The 14,414-nt window shown below is 40.5% G+C and overlaps 1 protein-coding gene across 8 annotated transcripts in view; it reads right to left on the bottom strand.

The window, feature by feature from the left end:
* Positions 1-14,414, bottom strand: part of PARD3 (par-3 family cell polarity regulator) — an 823,714-nt gene that overhangs the window by 676,346 nt on the left and 132,954 nt on the right. For all 8 annotated transcript variants that reach the window (XM_036242174.1, XM_036242150.1, XM_036242158.1 and 5 more), the window contains exon 2: positions 14,098-14,199. In XM_036242174.1, coding sequence (XP_036098067.1) covers positions 14,098-14,199 — 102 coding nt within the window. The remainder of the gene's footprint in view (positions 1-14,097; positions 14,200-14,414) is intronic.

Below are 14,414 nucleotides of genomic sequence, written 5' to 3'. Positions count from 1 at the left end.
AGCGTATTTCACAGGCTAAAGAAGATTTGATAAGAACCCCACCTCTACCAGAGCATCAGTGTCCTGAAGAACAAACAAACTGCAACTCCTCAAGGCAAAGCTCAGGACATCAGTTCAACTTCAATAGGACACCCTCCCAATAAAGCCCCAGTAAAAGAGCAACTCCCTCTTTCTTCCCTGCCCCTGTATTGACAGGCAGTGCATGGGTCCTTTCCCAGTCTGTGGGGGGAAAAAATAAATTTCCTCCTTTCTCTCTTCTCTCAGTTGTGACTTCTTTCTCAAGCCTGTGTTACTGCCTAAACAAAACCCTAGCAAGAGTCATACCATTATTTTAAACACACACACACACAAGCCCAGCCAGTGTGGCTCAGTGGTTGAGTACTGACCATGCACCAAAAGGTCACCAGTTCAATTCCCAGTCAGGACAGGCGCCCAGGTTGTGGGCCTGATCCCCAGTGGGGGACATGCAGGAGGAAGCCAACCAATGTTCTCTCTCATTGATGTTTCTATCTCTCTCCCTCCCTTTCTCTCTAAAAATAAAGAAATAAAAAAAAACGCATACAACAATCATTAAAGAAACTATAAAACTGAAGAAAATACATAACCAAACATTATTCTATATCAGGATATCTAGCTGATAAATAATACAAGTACAGGAAGTTTAAAGGCAATGAGTTATATAGTGCACTACTGATAAAAGTGTTACCCAGTCTCTAGTGAAGTACGAAAATAGAGTATGCTTTTGGAAATGTTTATAGCAATTTGACAGAATAGATCTGTGTCCTGACTCTATATATGAAATAAAAGTAAGCAAACACAAGCCAATTTTTTCCTTTTAATTAATTTACACTGTATTTTACCAAAGTATTGGTCTGCCACAAATTGGAATAGAAACAACTCTAGTCCTTCACCAAGCTAGTTTAAAGAGCAGTGATCTACTGTGGTAACTGAAGGTAAAACATCTTTACCCACCGCCTTTCTAGGAGAGAGGAAAAGTCAGAACTGGCACCAATGGTGTGGAAGCATTTCTGGTCTGAAGGCTGTCTTAAACATAACTCCTAACTTTTCCAGCTTAAATATTCCCACCTACATACGGTAGGAATTTCTTGCTATAAAAGTACTTGGAATTTCTTTCATTTATACTAATAAAAAAGCTAAAAGACAATCAAGTTATAGAACATGAAACAAAATTACTATGGTTGAAAAAATATTCCGTTAGCATTTTCACCTTCCCATTTATAAGGGCTCCCCTAAAGATAAGCAATCTCTAGTCACTTCAGTATTTCTAGTTTTGCCTAAACGAAAAAGAGATGCTCAATAAGAGTGTGTGGGCTAAATTAAAGAAAATGTTGTTTTTACAAATATGGAACTGCTAGTTCATGTCAGTGTGAAGTTCCTGGAACTGAGAAATCTCTGTTGACACTACACACTACTACTAATAACAAAATGCCTGAGAGCACCTGACTGTCCCCTAAAAGGAAGTACTGCTTATCATTTTTTGGTAAGAAAGTAAGTCAAACAATATATTAGTCATTCCAATGCAAGAAAAATCAGAAATCTGAATGCAGGGTACAGATTCTATGATTTCCTATTCTACGTGGATCTCTGATCACACTATGTGACGTTATCATATTAAATATGCTTGTTTTGCGGGTGGCAGGCAAGAGCTTGCCATCTAACGTCAGATAGTTACAACACTCACCAACTTCAAGGGGCTTTTTCTAAATGTGATTTTCTGTACATATTTTAGAAATATTACCAGTGCCTGATGTCTGAAAAGTACTCCCCCAGCATTGTCACTTTTTAGTCTCTTAAATTCGGTTGTTTTTCTCAAAATCTAAATTTTATGTTACTCTCATCCAAATGTTTTGATGCAGGAGAATTTAAGGAGCTCCTTTTCCCCATTTTATACTAATGGCCTAATTAAAATTTATTAGCATCTTCCATCACAGTCAAAGCAAGTATTAAGTCTAGGTTGTACACCATCAGAGAAACTAATAAAGATTATTAGGTTAGACTTACTGCAAATTTTTGCAATGTGGAAACATTATTTGTTGCATGTCTTTACCATCTAGTCTATCTACAGGTGTGGACAAAAGTAGGTTGACAGTTGCGAGTACACAAAACAGTTTATTCTTATATTATTATTTATTAACTATTGTGCTATTTGTTATTATTATTAACCACCTACTTTTGCCCACCCCTGCAGTGTCATTTACAAATTCATATCTGCAACTCTGATCTTTCCTTCAAGCTTCAGTTACATGTCTAATAACCTACTGCACATCTCTTCTCAAAGGCATTTCAAAATCTGTTTAATGTTCCAATATGAAGGAGACTAACTATCCCTGACCCTGTACCCCTATCCCATTCTTTGAGTCTTCTATTTAAATGGACCTCACACAGTAAATAGAATCTCCCTACCTCCTTCAACAGTGAACGTGAACCTCCATATCCTCCACACAATTTGCTCCAGTTAAAATTTTCTTCTGTGCCCTCATTCTTCACAGCATGAAATCCTGGAAAATCTAACTCCAAAACATATCTCAACTCCATTCATGTATCTCCACATCTACATGAGGCTCAGATACCATCATTCCTTCACTGGATGACAGCCTTCTCACTGGTCTTTCTCCCCTCTTTTGCCCATCTACACAAAGCAATCTTCTTAGAGTATACATCTAATTATGTCACTCCACAGTTTGACAGTTCAGTGGCTTTATGTTGCATTTAGTATCAAATCTCAAATTGCTTGAGAAGGCAAGCTTTCTGCAGACAACCCCCTTAGGCAGTGCAGAGACCCCATCCCTGGCTTTTGTAATCCCCTTATATCTGCCAACCGCCTAAACTAGAGAACTAGAAAGCCCCCAAGTACCCTGAAGCTATCATGTATAAAAGGTGGCTGGAACCCAGGCTCAGGGCTCAGCCTTTGGAGGTGACTCCCCTGGGCCAGCACCAGTGCGCATTCAACAGTCATTTTCTAATCCTCCTAGTGCGTGCAGTCTGTCTCTTCCCGCCAACTAAATTTCTGCCACAACAGCTTAATATAGCCTTTAATAACTCCCCCTCACCCGTCTTCCTCTGCAACCCCACCTCTTTACCCTCTCCCAATTGCTCACTGCATATCAGCAACACTAATTCCTTTGGGTCCATGAACACACCTCAACCTCTTTTCTACTTCAGGTTGTTGTACAAGCCACTCCCTCTGCCCAGAATCCTCTGACCCCAGCTGTTCCCAGATCTGGCTCCGTCTTATTCATTGAAGTCCATAGCACTTGTCTCCTCCTCAGAGATGTCCTCTTCAACAGGTTCCAAATACCACCCCTGACCTATCCATCTGTTCTGTATCACATCCTAGACTTACTTCCTTCATAGTGTATTTTCCTCACTGCAAGGAAAGCTCTAGGGTATGAGAAAACTCTTTCACCCCCAATCATCCTCAGCACCTCCAGCTGTTTCTCAAGTATATCAGGAAATGAAAAGCATTTGTTGAAATACTTTCAGAAGGATGGAATGAATGAAGTGAATAAATCCATAAGATCTTCTTAACCTTTCCTTAAACAAATACTATAATTTAGTATGATGTATGAGCAACAGGCATCAAGGAATGTGAATTGTGATAAAAATTATATGACACCAAGCTCTTGACTTTTAATCAAGTCATATAAGAAGACATTGTAATCTGACCAAATAAAAGTTAAAATCCACATATTTTAATAGCCAAAATTGCTTCTTTCTGCAACCACAACCAACAATTAAAATGTTTGTTATTTAGGTCCAGGCAACAAGCCAAAAAGTAAAAAAGATCTGTAAGTTTAGAAAACATATTTGGTTCTCCCCTATTTTAAAATAGGGACACTACCATCTACCTTGCAGGGCTGAAACAAAGGTATGACCATATCCTGCCAGAGTGTGTAGTGCACAAGATTGAATAAAAATTTAGTTAGAGTGGAAACTCGGTTCTCGAACTTAATTCATTCCAGGAGGCTATTAAAGAAGTAATTTGTTTGGCCTGGCCAGTGTGGCTCAGTGGTTGAGTGTCAAACCATGCACCAAAAGGTTATCGGTTCGATTCCTAGTCAGGGCACATGTCCAGGTTGTGGGCCCAGTCCCCAGGGAGGGGCATGCAGGAAGTGGCCAGTCGATGTTCTCTCTCATCAATGTTTCTATCTCTTCCTCTCTAAAATCAATAAAGAAAAAAAATTTTTTTTAAAAGAAGTTATTTGTTTGAAAACCAAATCATTTTTTCCATTAGAAATAACGTAATGTAAAATGATTCCATTTTAAGCTTTCTTATACACAGTACATGTCTGATGTACTATTTAATCTATAAACAAGTACTTCTTTCACCCCCTACTAGCCTTAAATGAATCACTTTGAGCATTCTTTCCAGGGGTGTCTTTCAGGGTCATCATGCTGCATCTTCACTTTTTCTCATATCATTGCCTCAGAAATGCTCTCTTACTAAGTGCTTTTCCTTTATCCAAATCAACAACAGTTCCTACCTCTTCAATTGCCAGTGATCATTGTTTCTTTCACACCATTAGCAATATTAGCACTCTTAATGGCCTCCTTTTTGATTTGGGTCTTATTTTGTTAATCCTCATCCAAGGATATTTTTCCACTGATTTCTGTTTTTTTAGAGTGGAGGGGAGGGGAAGGAGGGAGAGGGGGAGGGAGGGAGGGGGGAGAGAGAGAGAGATATGAATTGGTTGCCCCCCTAAATGTGCCTGTGCTGGGGATCAAATGTGCAACCCAAGTATGTGCCCTTGATTGGGAATCGAACTCATGACCTTGCGATGCATGGGTCAACACTCTGACCACTGAGATACACAGGCCAGGGCTTGATGGCCTCTTTATGTTTTTAAATTGTGCTAATCATCAACTTTGCTAGCAACAAAAGCAATCTCTCTCTCTCTCTCACTCTCTCTCTTTCTCTCTCTCTCTCTCTCTCTCAGTACAACTTCCTGAAATGTTAGCAATGCCAGGTTTAGTGGTAAAATAACTAGCATTCTCTCCTTTGCTCATGGCCTAAGGGGTGCTTTTTGTCATGCTGATACATCAGCATGAAAGGTTGTCAGGCAGAGAAGAGAAATTTTCTTCAGTAACCAAGACATCTTTTAACTTTGTGTAGAACTGAATTGTTCCAAATGGGAGACATTTGAGAAATAAGGTTAGATTGTACTATATTAGTTGACTTATTCTGGAATTTATAGGATCATCAAAAGGTACAGAATAACCTTCTTTTCCTACAAAACCCAAACAAAAAAAAATCTGCTTCTTCCTACATTTCTGTCCTCTATAAATAAATGTGTTAAGGAATGGATGGTATGATTTCATATATCATTTAAAATTACTTCTCTGCAATTGTTCAGGTAATACTAATGAGGAAGAAACCAACAGTCAGTCACCTACCCTCCTCCTTTTCTTTCTTTTTTTCTTTGCATGATGATAATGCTTTATTACATATATGTTAGATTTTACATGTTTTATTCAAGATAGAGACAAAGAAAGCTTTAAGGTAAACATTTTCAAAGATGCAAATTATTATAAAGCAGCTTTTGGTTGCATTTATTCTGGACCACTTGTTTTGAGATGTGTGGTTTTTCTAGAGAACTGTCATTGCTGATCAGGTAATATTTTAAAATTGATACAAAGCCTAGCTCCCCCTCATACACACACACTTCCTAAGATTTACTAAAATATAATTGAAAGGAGTTCTGAAGATGGCGCTGTAGGTAAACACAGCATTGCATTGCATTCTCCCACAACCACATCAAAATTACAACTAAACTACAACACAACCACCATTCAGAACAACCTGAAATCAAGGTGAATGGAAGTCCTACAACTACGGAATTAAAGAAGCCGCCACATCAAGACTTGTAGGAGGCGCGGAGGCTCGGACAAGCTGATCTCACACCCACAAGTAGCGGATAAAAATCAGGAGGGACACCTTGGCTGGGAAGGTCCTCCCTGAGGACTGAGGGGTCCCCGTCCCACACCAGGCGCCCAGCTCAGGGTCCCAGTGCCAGGAAGAGAAGTCCCCATCACTTCTGGCTGGAAAACCAGAGGGAACTGAGGCAGAGGGAGGCTGTGGCTGCTGAAGCCCCAGCAGTTCCTCTTAAAGAGCCCACGCAAGGACTTACTCAGACCCGCTCCCTCTGAGTTCTGAGGGGAGGCAGCTTGAGGATTACCAGAGAACAGGGAAGAACTGAGCTGTTTGTCCTCCAGATGAGGGCTGGAGGGGCAGCTTTCTCCTGGACAGACATGCTGGTGGAGGCCATTTTTCCTTTGGTGAGCCCTTCCCTCACAGGGCAGGGAGACAGCCACCATATCTGGGACTCCACCAACCTGGCTCACACTGTTTGCCCCACCCTGATAATTCCCTGAGGCCCCGCCCCACCCAACATTCCAGCACACCCAAGTTGTTTCCAAAGGCTTTACCATAGGATTGGCCTATCTTCGATTCTGCTTCCTAGTTTCCTAAAATCTCTCAAACAGGCAGATTCTGATACCTGAACCCACCAGTGCACCTGGCATCGGGTCAGTGGACACCCTGTGTCAACACAGACCAGTGCACAGCAGTGGAGCTGTCAAGGTGATGGTTGCAGAAACTGAAAAAGGCTGGAGCCCAGCACCATCCCCCACAGTAGCAGCGCAATCAGTGTCGAGATATACCCCCAGCAACAGAGGCTGGGGAGCAGACATCCATCCCTAGGCGATAGAAATACAGACCAGCAGCAGAGAACTATCCCCCCCCCCCCCAAAAAAAAAAAACCTACAGCAAAGGCTGAGCAGGAGCTGAGCCCCACTGGGCAGCAGCACTCCCCAGCCACCAGCGGTGGGACCAGGGGCTCCAGAGGGCCCTGTGCGACCCAGCAGCCCACAAGAGCAGTACTTAGCAGGGCTCAAGAGAAAACAGTCTCAGTGATCCGATACCTCTCAGTATGTGGCCCCAGGCCTAGCACTAGAAGCAGCCAGCCTTGGTTCACAACTTGGCTTTTCCTGGACACCTCTAAGCCCAGCACAAGAAGCAGCCATCTGCAGTTCACTTTGTAGCTTATGCTGGCTGACCTTTCCTCAGAGACAGCACACCTGATGAACAGCTTCAGACCACACCGAAACACTACCACTCAACCACCTCCACAAGTGACCCACTCAATGAGTGGACTCAGAGCCCTGCTGAAGTAAGTCTTACTCTGTGTGGTGGGCCCCTACACAGATGATCCTCCAAGGTAGTGGCTAGTGGGCATAGCCAGTTCTTGCAGCTTACCAGCCTGAGTAAACCCCTCCCATTGATGTGCCAACAGCAATCAAGACTCAATAAGGGAAGGGTGTATAGTCCACACTAAGGGTGCACCGCGAGGGCCCAGCTGGGGTAATCAGGGAGACTGTGCCACTGGATCCTACAGGATACCTACAATAGTAGGCGACCCTACAAAGCCTATGAGGCACAGCAGGTCTGCCTAATACATAGAAACAATCACAGGGAAGTAGCCAAAATAAGGATACAAAGAAACAGGTCCCAAATGAAAGAAAAGAACAAAACTCCAGGAAAATAACTAAACAAAATGGAGACAAGCAATCTAAGAGATGCAGAGTTCAGAACACAGGTTATAAGGTTGGTCAGGGAACTTGGTGAGACATACAAGGGACTTACTGAGACCTCAAGGAACTTAGAGAGACCTCTGAGGAACTTAGTGAGAACATCAACAATATATAAAAGGGCCACTCAGAAATTAAGGATGCACTAACTGAAATAAAGAATAATTTACACAGATTCAATAGTACAGTAGGTGAAGCCAAGAAGCAAACCATCGATTTGGAACATAAGAAAGCAGAAAATACCCAACTAGAACACCAACAAAAAAAAAAGAATCCAAAAAAATGAGGATACTGTAAGGAGCCTCTGCGACAACTTCAAGTGTACTGACGTTTGCATCATGGGGGTGCCAGAAGGAGAAAAGAGAGAACAAGAAATTGAAAACCTATTTGAAACAATAATGACAGAAAACTTCCCTAACTTGGTGAAGGAAACAGACATACAAGTCCAGGAAGCACAAAGAGTCCCAAACAAGATGAACTTCAAGAGACCCACACCAAGACACATCATAATCAAAACGGGAAAGGTTCAATACAAAGAGAGAATCTCAAAAGCAGCAAGAGAAAAGCAGTTAGTTAGCTAAAAGGGAGTTCTCATAAGACTGTCGGCTGATTTCTCAAAAGAAACTTTGCAGGCCAAAAGGGAATGGCAAGAAATATTCAGAGTGATTAAAAGCCAGAACCTACAACCAAGATTACTCTATCCTGCAAAGCTATTATTTAGAATTGATGGATATATAGAGATTCCCAGACAAGAAAAAGTTAAAGGAGTTCATCACCACCAAACCATTATTATATGAAATGATAAAGGGTCTTCTTGGAGAAAAAGATAAAAAATATGAACAAACAAAATGGCAATAAATATATATTTATCGACAATTGAATCTACAAACAAAATGAACAAGCAGAACAGAAACATTCTCATAGATACAGAGAACACGTTGTTGTTTGACAGAAGGGAGGGGGGTTGGGAGACTGGGTGAACAAGGTGAAGGGATTAAGAAGTAAAAATTGGTTGTTAGACTGACAAACCTCAAAGGGAAAGGGGTTGGGGGGTAGGAAGAAATAAGCCAAAGAACTTATATGCATATATGCACAACCAATGGACACCAGCAATAGTGTGGGGAAGGCAGGAGGGGGCGGGAATGGGGAGGAGCAGGTCAATGGGGAAAAAAGGGAGAAATATGTGTTATACATTCAATAATAAAGATGAGTTTTAAAAAAATAAAAAATAAATAAAATAAAGCCCTGGCTGGTCTGGCTCAGCAGTTAGAGTGTCAGCCCTTGGACCAAAGAGTCTTGGGTTTGATTCCAGTGAAGGGCACGTACCTTTGTTGTAGTTCAGTCCCCGGCCCTGGTTCGGGTTTTGTGGAAGGCAACCCATTGATGTCTCTCTCTCACATTGATCTCTCTCTCTCTTTCTATCTCTCTCCCTTCCCTCCTCCCTCCCATTCTATCTGAAGATAAATGGAAAAGTATCCTCAGGTGAGGATTAAATATAGATAGATAGATATAGATAGATATAGGTGTATGTATAATTGACACATGACTGTAAGTTTAAGGTGGTATACATGTTGATTTGACACACTGCCATATTTGCAGCAAAATGATTACCACTACAACATTAGCTATTTCTTTTTTTTATGGTGAGAAAATTTAACATGTACTCTCTTAGCAACTTTTAAGCATATAATACAGTATTATTAACTCTAATCACTATCCTATACATTGGAGAAGGGACAAGCAAAACAGAGCACATTTTTATTCCCAAAGTAGATCTAGAACATTCTGTATTTTAGAAAATTAAACCTATTCCAAGAAGCCAAGACAACCCACACTCATACCATTTTGAACAAATTTGGGTAAATCCTGGTCATTGGGATTGTATAGGCACTAAAAGAAAACATTCTCAGTGCTGTGCTTTGAATTCTAATAATTAAAGAGTAATGAGCAAAAATTATGTTTAAGTACTTCAATTTTCTTTTGGTATCATTAGAATTATTGCCTCTTAATCCTAATTTCCCTCTATAAAAAATAATTTCTCATAATTTCACAAAATCACAGTGACCAAGTATAAGATTTGCACCTTTGAGACAATTTTCCCCATTATAGAAACATTATAGATGACAGGGCCACTGAACCTACAGTTTCAAAGTTTAGTGAGCTTCAGTGCCACCTGGAGAATTATAAAATGCAATGTCTACGCCTGTTACACAAAGATCCTACTTCCCTAGGCTAGGTATCTGAGTTTTAAACAAGTGCCCAAGGGTTTTTTTATAAAACAGAACTTTAAAAAGAAAATTATTTTTTTTTTTTTGTCAAGAAAATGGAAGGGAGAGAGAAAGAGAGGGAGAGAAACATCTAAATGAGAGAAACACATCTATTGGCTGCCTCCTGCAAGACACCAACCGGGTCGGGGATTGAACCTGCAACCCAGGTACATGCCCTTGATCAGAATTGAACCGCGACTCTCCAGTCTATAAACCAATGGTTTAACCCACTTGGCCAAAACTGCCAGGGCAAAAACAGAACATTTTGGGGGGAATTTTATTGTTTAGAAGATCTGTAATGCTTTTTTTTATCTAAAAGCAAAACAGGAGTCAAGCTCTTTACTCAGAGTGGCTGTCAAAAGTAATTTAAAAAAATACAGGGTGATTAGATCACAATCAAACTTCACAGCCACAGAAAACAACTATACAACAGACCGCAAACAAACCCTCAATTTGAATAATGTATCCGACAACACCTGTGGGATTTGGATGTTGCAATTTTGGATTATTCATTACATTTTTTACAGTTACAACATAAAATGAGCCCTTTAATATGGAAAGGTCATTTAAAATTTATAAATTAATCATATAGATTTTTAAGTATTTCTGGAGAAATAAAATAATGATTTAAGGCTATTTTAGTCTGTGGTACATTATACTCTAGCACTTCTCTACTTGGAAACTGAATTTAATCTGCATCATACAAAATTTTCTAAATGTATACTTTGCTTATTAATATTTAAAACATTTTTCTCTGGTTAAAGGCTTTTTAAAACTTATATAGGAAATATAAGATTCTAGAAAATATATTCATCATCAAATATGCACAAGAATACAAAATCTAAAACACAATTTATTAACTAACTTAAGAATTTAATATGTAACAGTTTTAGAAGATCAGTCTGCCTTATCCTTGGTTTTTGTGTCTGATCTAATAGTTAATTGTGTTAAAGAAGAGTGTATTATTTTCAGTTACTGAGTAACAAACTACCCCAATAGCTAACAAGAATAGCAAACACCTTAGCCTAATTGATCTTTATAGAACACTGAATCCAACACTTGTAGGATATACATTATTTTCAAGTATATATGGAACATCCAACAAAAATGTCATTTGTGGGGCATAAAATAAAGCTCAATACATTTCAGAAGATTTTTATAATCATACTGTTGCACATCTTCATCTCAGTATTTCACCTACTCATCATGCAGACCATGTGAATGTTGACTGGGGGTGCGGGGAAGAAGGGTGAGAAAGCATAATCTATACTTAATAAACCTACAACATATTACTGCATGGTGCTGAATGTAATGAGTCCATTAAGCTCAGTGTTCTCAGAAGCACTGGTCACAGTCCCATCAACTTTACTCATATAACCACCCAACACCTATAATACAGCAGTTAGGCTTAACTCAGAGGCAATCTAATCTAATGGTTCTCATTCCCTCTATTGAAGGGTACAAAGTCAAAATGTAAAGTCAAAATGGCACCAACTTGAGGGAAACCTACGTTTGTACACCATCAAAAAGGAAACACAGTCCTGGCTGGTTTGCTCAGTGGTTAGAGCGTCGGCCCACGGTCCAGAGAGACGTGGGTTCGGTTCCCGCTAAGGGCATGTTGCAGTTTGTCCCTGACCCTGGTTGCGTTGTGCAGGTGGCAGCCACTTGATGTGTCCCTTTCACGTCAATGTCTGTCTGTCTATCTCTCTCTCTCTCTCCCTCCCTCCCTCCCTCCCTCTATCTCAACAAAATAATGGAAAAATGTCCTCGGGTGAGGATTTAAAAAAAAAAAAGGAAACACGAATGGAAAGAAACAAGTGCTCATCACTGCTGCTCAGAGTGCAGATGTCAGTGATGAAAGTGCACAGACCACACCTCAGCTGTCTCCATAGTAATCAGAGAACCAAAACAAGTACAGTAAGAGAGTACACAGATTCATAAAACAAAATGCATGCAGCTAAGTTAGCATATACAAATAAAGATTTGGGTGACTTCTATATGCTATGGTTAATGGACATAGAAATATATTTATAATCAACTTAAAGATAAAAAGCAATCCTTTTGCTTTAAAGAAAAAAGTATGAATGTGTCTGTATCAGAAGAAAAAGAAGGGTCAGGATGTAATGGCCACTCAAATACCAAGAGTCATAAACTCTGAGCAACAACGGGATTATAGGTGATTATTTCCTTCTTTATACGTTTCTTTTTCCTCATAAGAAGCTATATTTTTCATAGAAGAAAAAAAATCCGCCCTGGCCGGTGTGGCTCAGTGGTTAGAGCGTTGGCCTGCAGTCCCAAGAGACCTGGGTTCGGTTCCCGCTAAGGGCATGTACCTCAGTTGCAGTTTGTCCCCGGCCCTGATTGGGTCATGTGGGTGGCACCACTCGATGTGTCCCTTTCACGTCGATGTTTCTTTCTTTCTCTCTCTCTCTCTCTCTCTCCCCCCCTCCCTCCCTCTCTCCCTCTCTCCCTCCCACTCTATCTGAACAAAAAAATGGTAAAAAAAAAAATGTCCTCGGGTGGTGATAAAAAAAGAAAAGAAAATGAAAGGGAAAAAAAAAAACAAGAAAGGAATGAGTAATGGGAGGGGAGGAAAGGGGAGGCGAAGAGAGGAGAGGAGAGGAAAGGAGAGGGGAGGGGAAAGAAAAGAGAGGAAGGAAGGAAAGGGAGGGAGGAAGGGAGGGAGGGAGGGAGGGAGGGAGGGAGGGAGGGAGGGAGGGAGGGAGGGAGGGAGACTAACAAAAAAGGAAGACGGAGGAAAATAATGAAAGATCACTGTAACAATAGTTCGTCTCTTACTAATAGTATGTCTAGGGAAGGGCACCTGTTAAAACCTCCATAAATCTCTGTAGCTGCCTTAAGCTTTGGAGCTAAACCACACAATAAACTGACTATAATTTAAGTCCATGTGGAATGCAGGAAAACAATTTGAGAGTCACCTATTCCTGACTCCCTGGAAATCCCAAAACAGATAAACGACACCCAGGGAAATAGCAGCAAATCATAAATGGGCAGAAAAGTTCTGCATTTCTGACACAATGTTTTCCTGGCCCATAGTATCAACAAGAAAATCAGATATCCCTCAATGTATATAATATTTGTTATCTGAAAAATTTTCACTGTTCTTACGATTTCAAGAAAACCTATCAGACACCTACCAATTCTGAAGCAGGAACTATGCTATCATAGAAGTAAACAAGCACAGCTGTGCTGGCCCAGCTCACAGTCAAGCTAAGGAGGGAACAAAGGATGAGGCAAAGGGCCAGTAATTAGAGAAAATTCCCCAGCAGGACCAGGGCCCAGACGATTTTACCATCTCCCAACCCCAGGACATACCCTCGCTAGTTTAATCTAGCTTGTGCTGTTACATGGCCATGATGACACAACTGTGTATGCAGCGGAGCCTTTCTATAATTTTGTTACAAGTCAACACAAAAGAGGGTATGGCCAAAGCTTGCTCAGGTCACATCACCTCATTACAACAAAGAATTTGCTAACTTCTATATGCAGAGACAAATATCCTCTCACAGATTCTTAAAATGTTGAGAGTCACTATTCCTCCCTCTCTTCACCCTCCTTCCCTCAAAGAGTGCAGACAAAAGGGTGGGTACAAGCAAACAATGAAGTGCCTGTGGGCAGCCATATTCACCATGCCAAAATAACAGGCTGCATTGAAGATGGCATTCCAGTGAAAGCACCCAAGCAACATGTAGCAAAAGATGGCTTTCTGAGAGCCCCAGAAAAGGGAGACAGATGCCAGTGATGCACACTGGTTTTGTAGCCAGCTAGTGCATCACACAAGCCAGCTGCTGGGATGAGCCAAAGTGGACATCAGAACTCAGAAACCTATATATCGCACATCAAAACACACAATGATCATAATGATAGGCCTGAGCTGTCAGGAAAGATGTTATGTTTGGATAAAATAAAAGGAGAAATGGAAAAAATTAAAATACCTTTTAAAGATATATCCATTTTAAAAAGTTGCAATTTTAAAATTCTAAAACTTAGCACTGAGTCCCAGGTTTCAAGTTATACCTTAGGGTTCAAGATAGTGAACATTCACAATACTTACTATAAATCAAACATACCAGAGTGAGTGGCCCCAATATTCTTTAAGTATGTGTGTCTAAAACAGGAAGGAAAGTATTCCCACCTACCCACTCCCTCCCCAGTCTTCACAATAGGCACTCAGAACAGCTTTCCCTGGACTTGAACTCACTCTGTCTTTATCATCTGCTACATCACAGAGGATATCGTCAAGATCCAGTATTCCTCCATCTCCATGTTCTAGTCGATGCACCTGTATCCAGTAGCTTGGATCCTGTACAAAAATATCAAATGCACCAAGTTAGCATCACCAAAAGGAAATGTAACAAATTTTACTGTGATCACTACCCATCATTAAAAAAAAAAAAATTGGCTCCATCTAACATATTGCAAGTAATGCAAAATTCAGGTCACTCCCTATCTCTGCTGTTGAGTCAATTTCCCTTTTCTTTTATGATGCAGTCACTCATATGTACTCTTTCCTTTGGC

Source organism: Molossus molossus, unplaced genomic scaffold, assembly GCF_014108415.1.
Source record: "Molossus molossus isolate mMolMol1 unplaced genomic scaffold, mMolMol1.p scaffold_m16_p_1, whole genome shotgun sequence".
NCBI classification, from domain to species: Eukaryota; Metazoa; Chordata; class Mammalia; order Chiroptera; family Molossidae; genus Molossus; species Molossus molossus.
The sequence above is the reverse complement of the archived record's forward strand: the minus strand, read 5'-3'. Positions and strand labels throughout refer to the sequence as shown.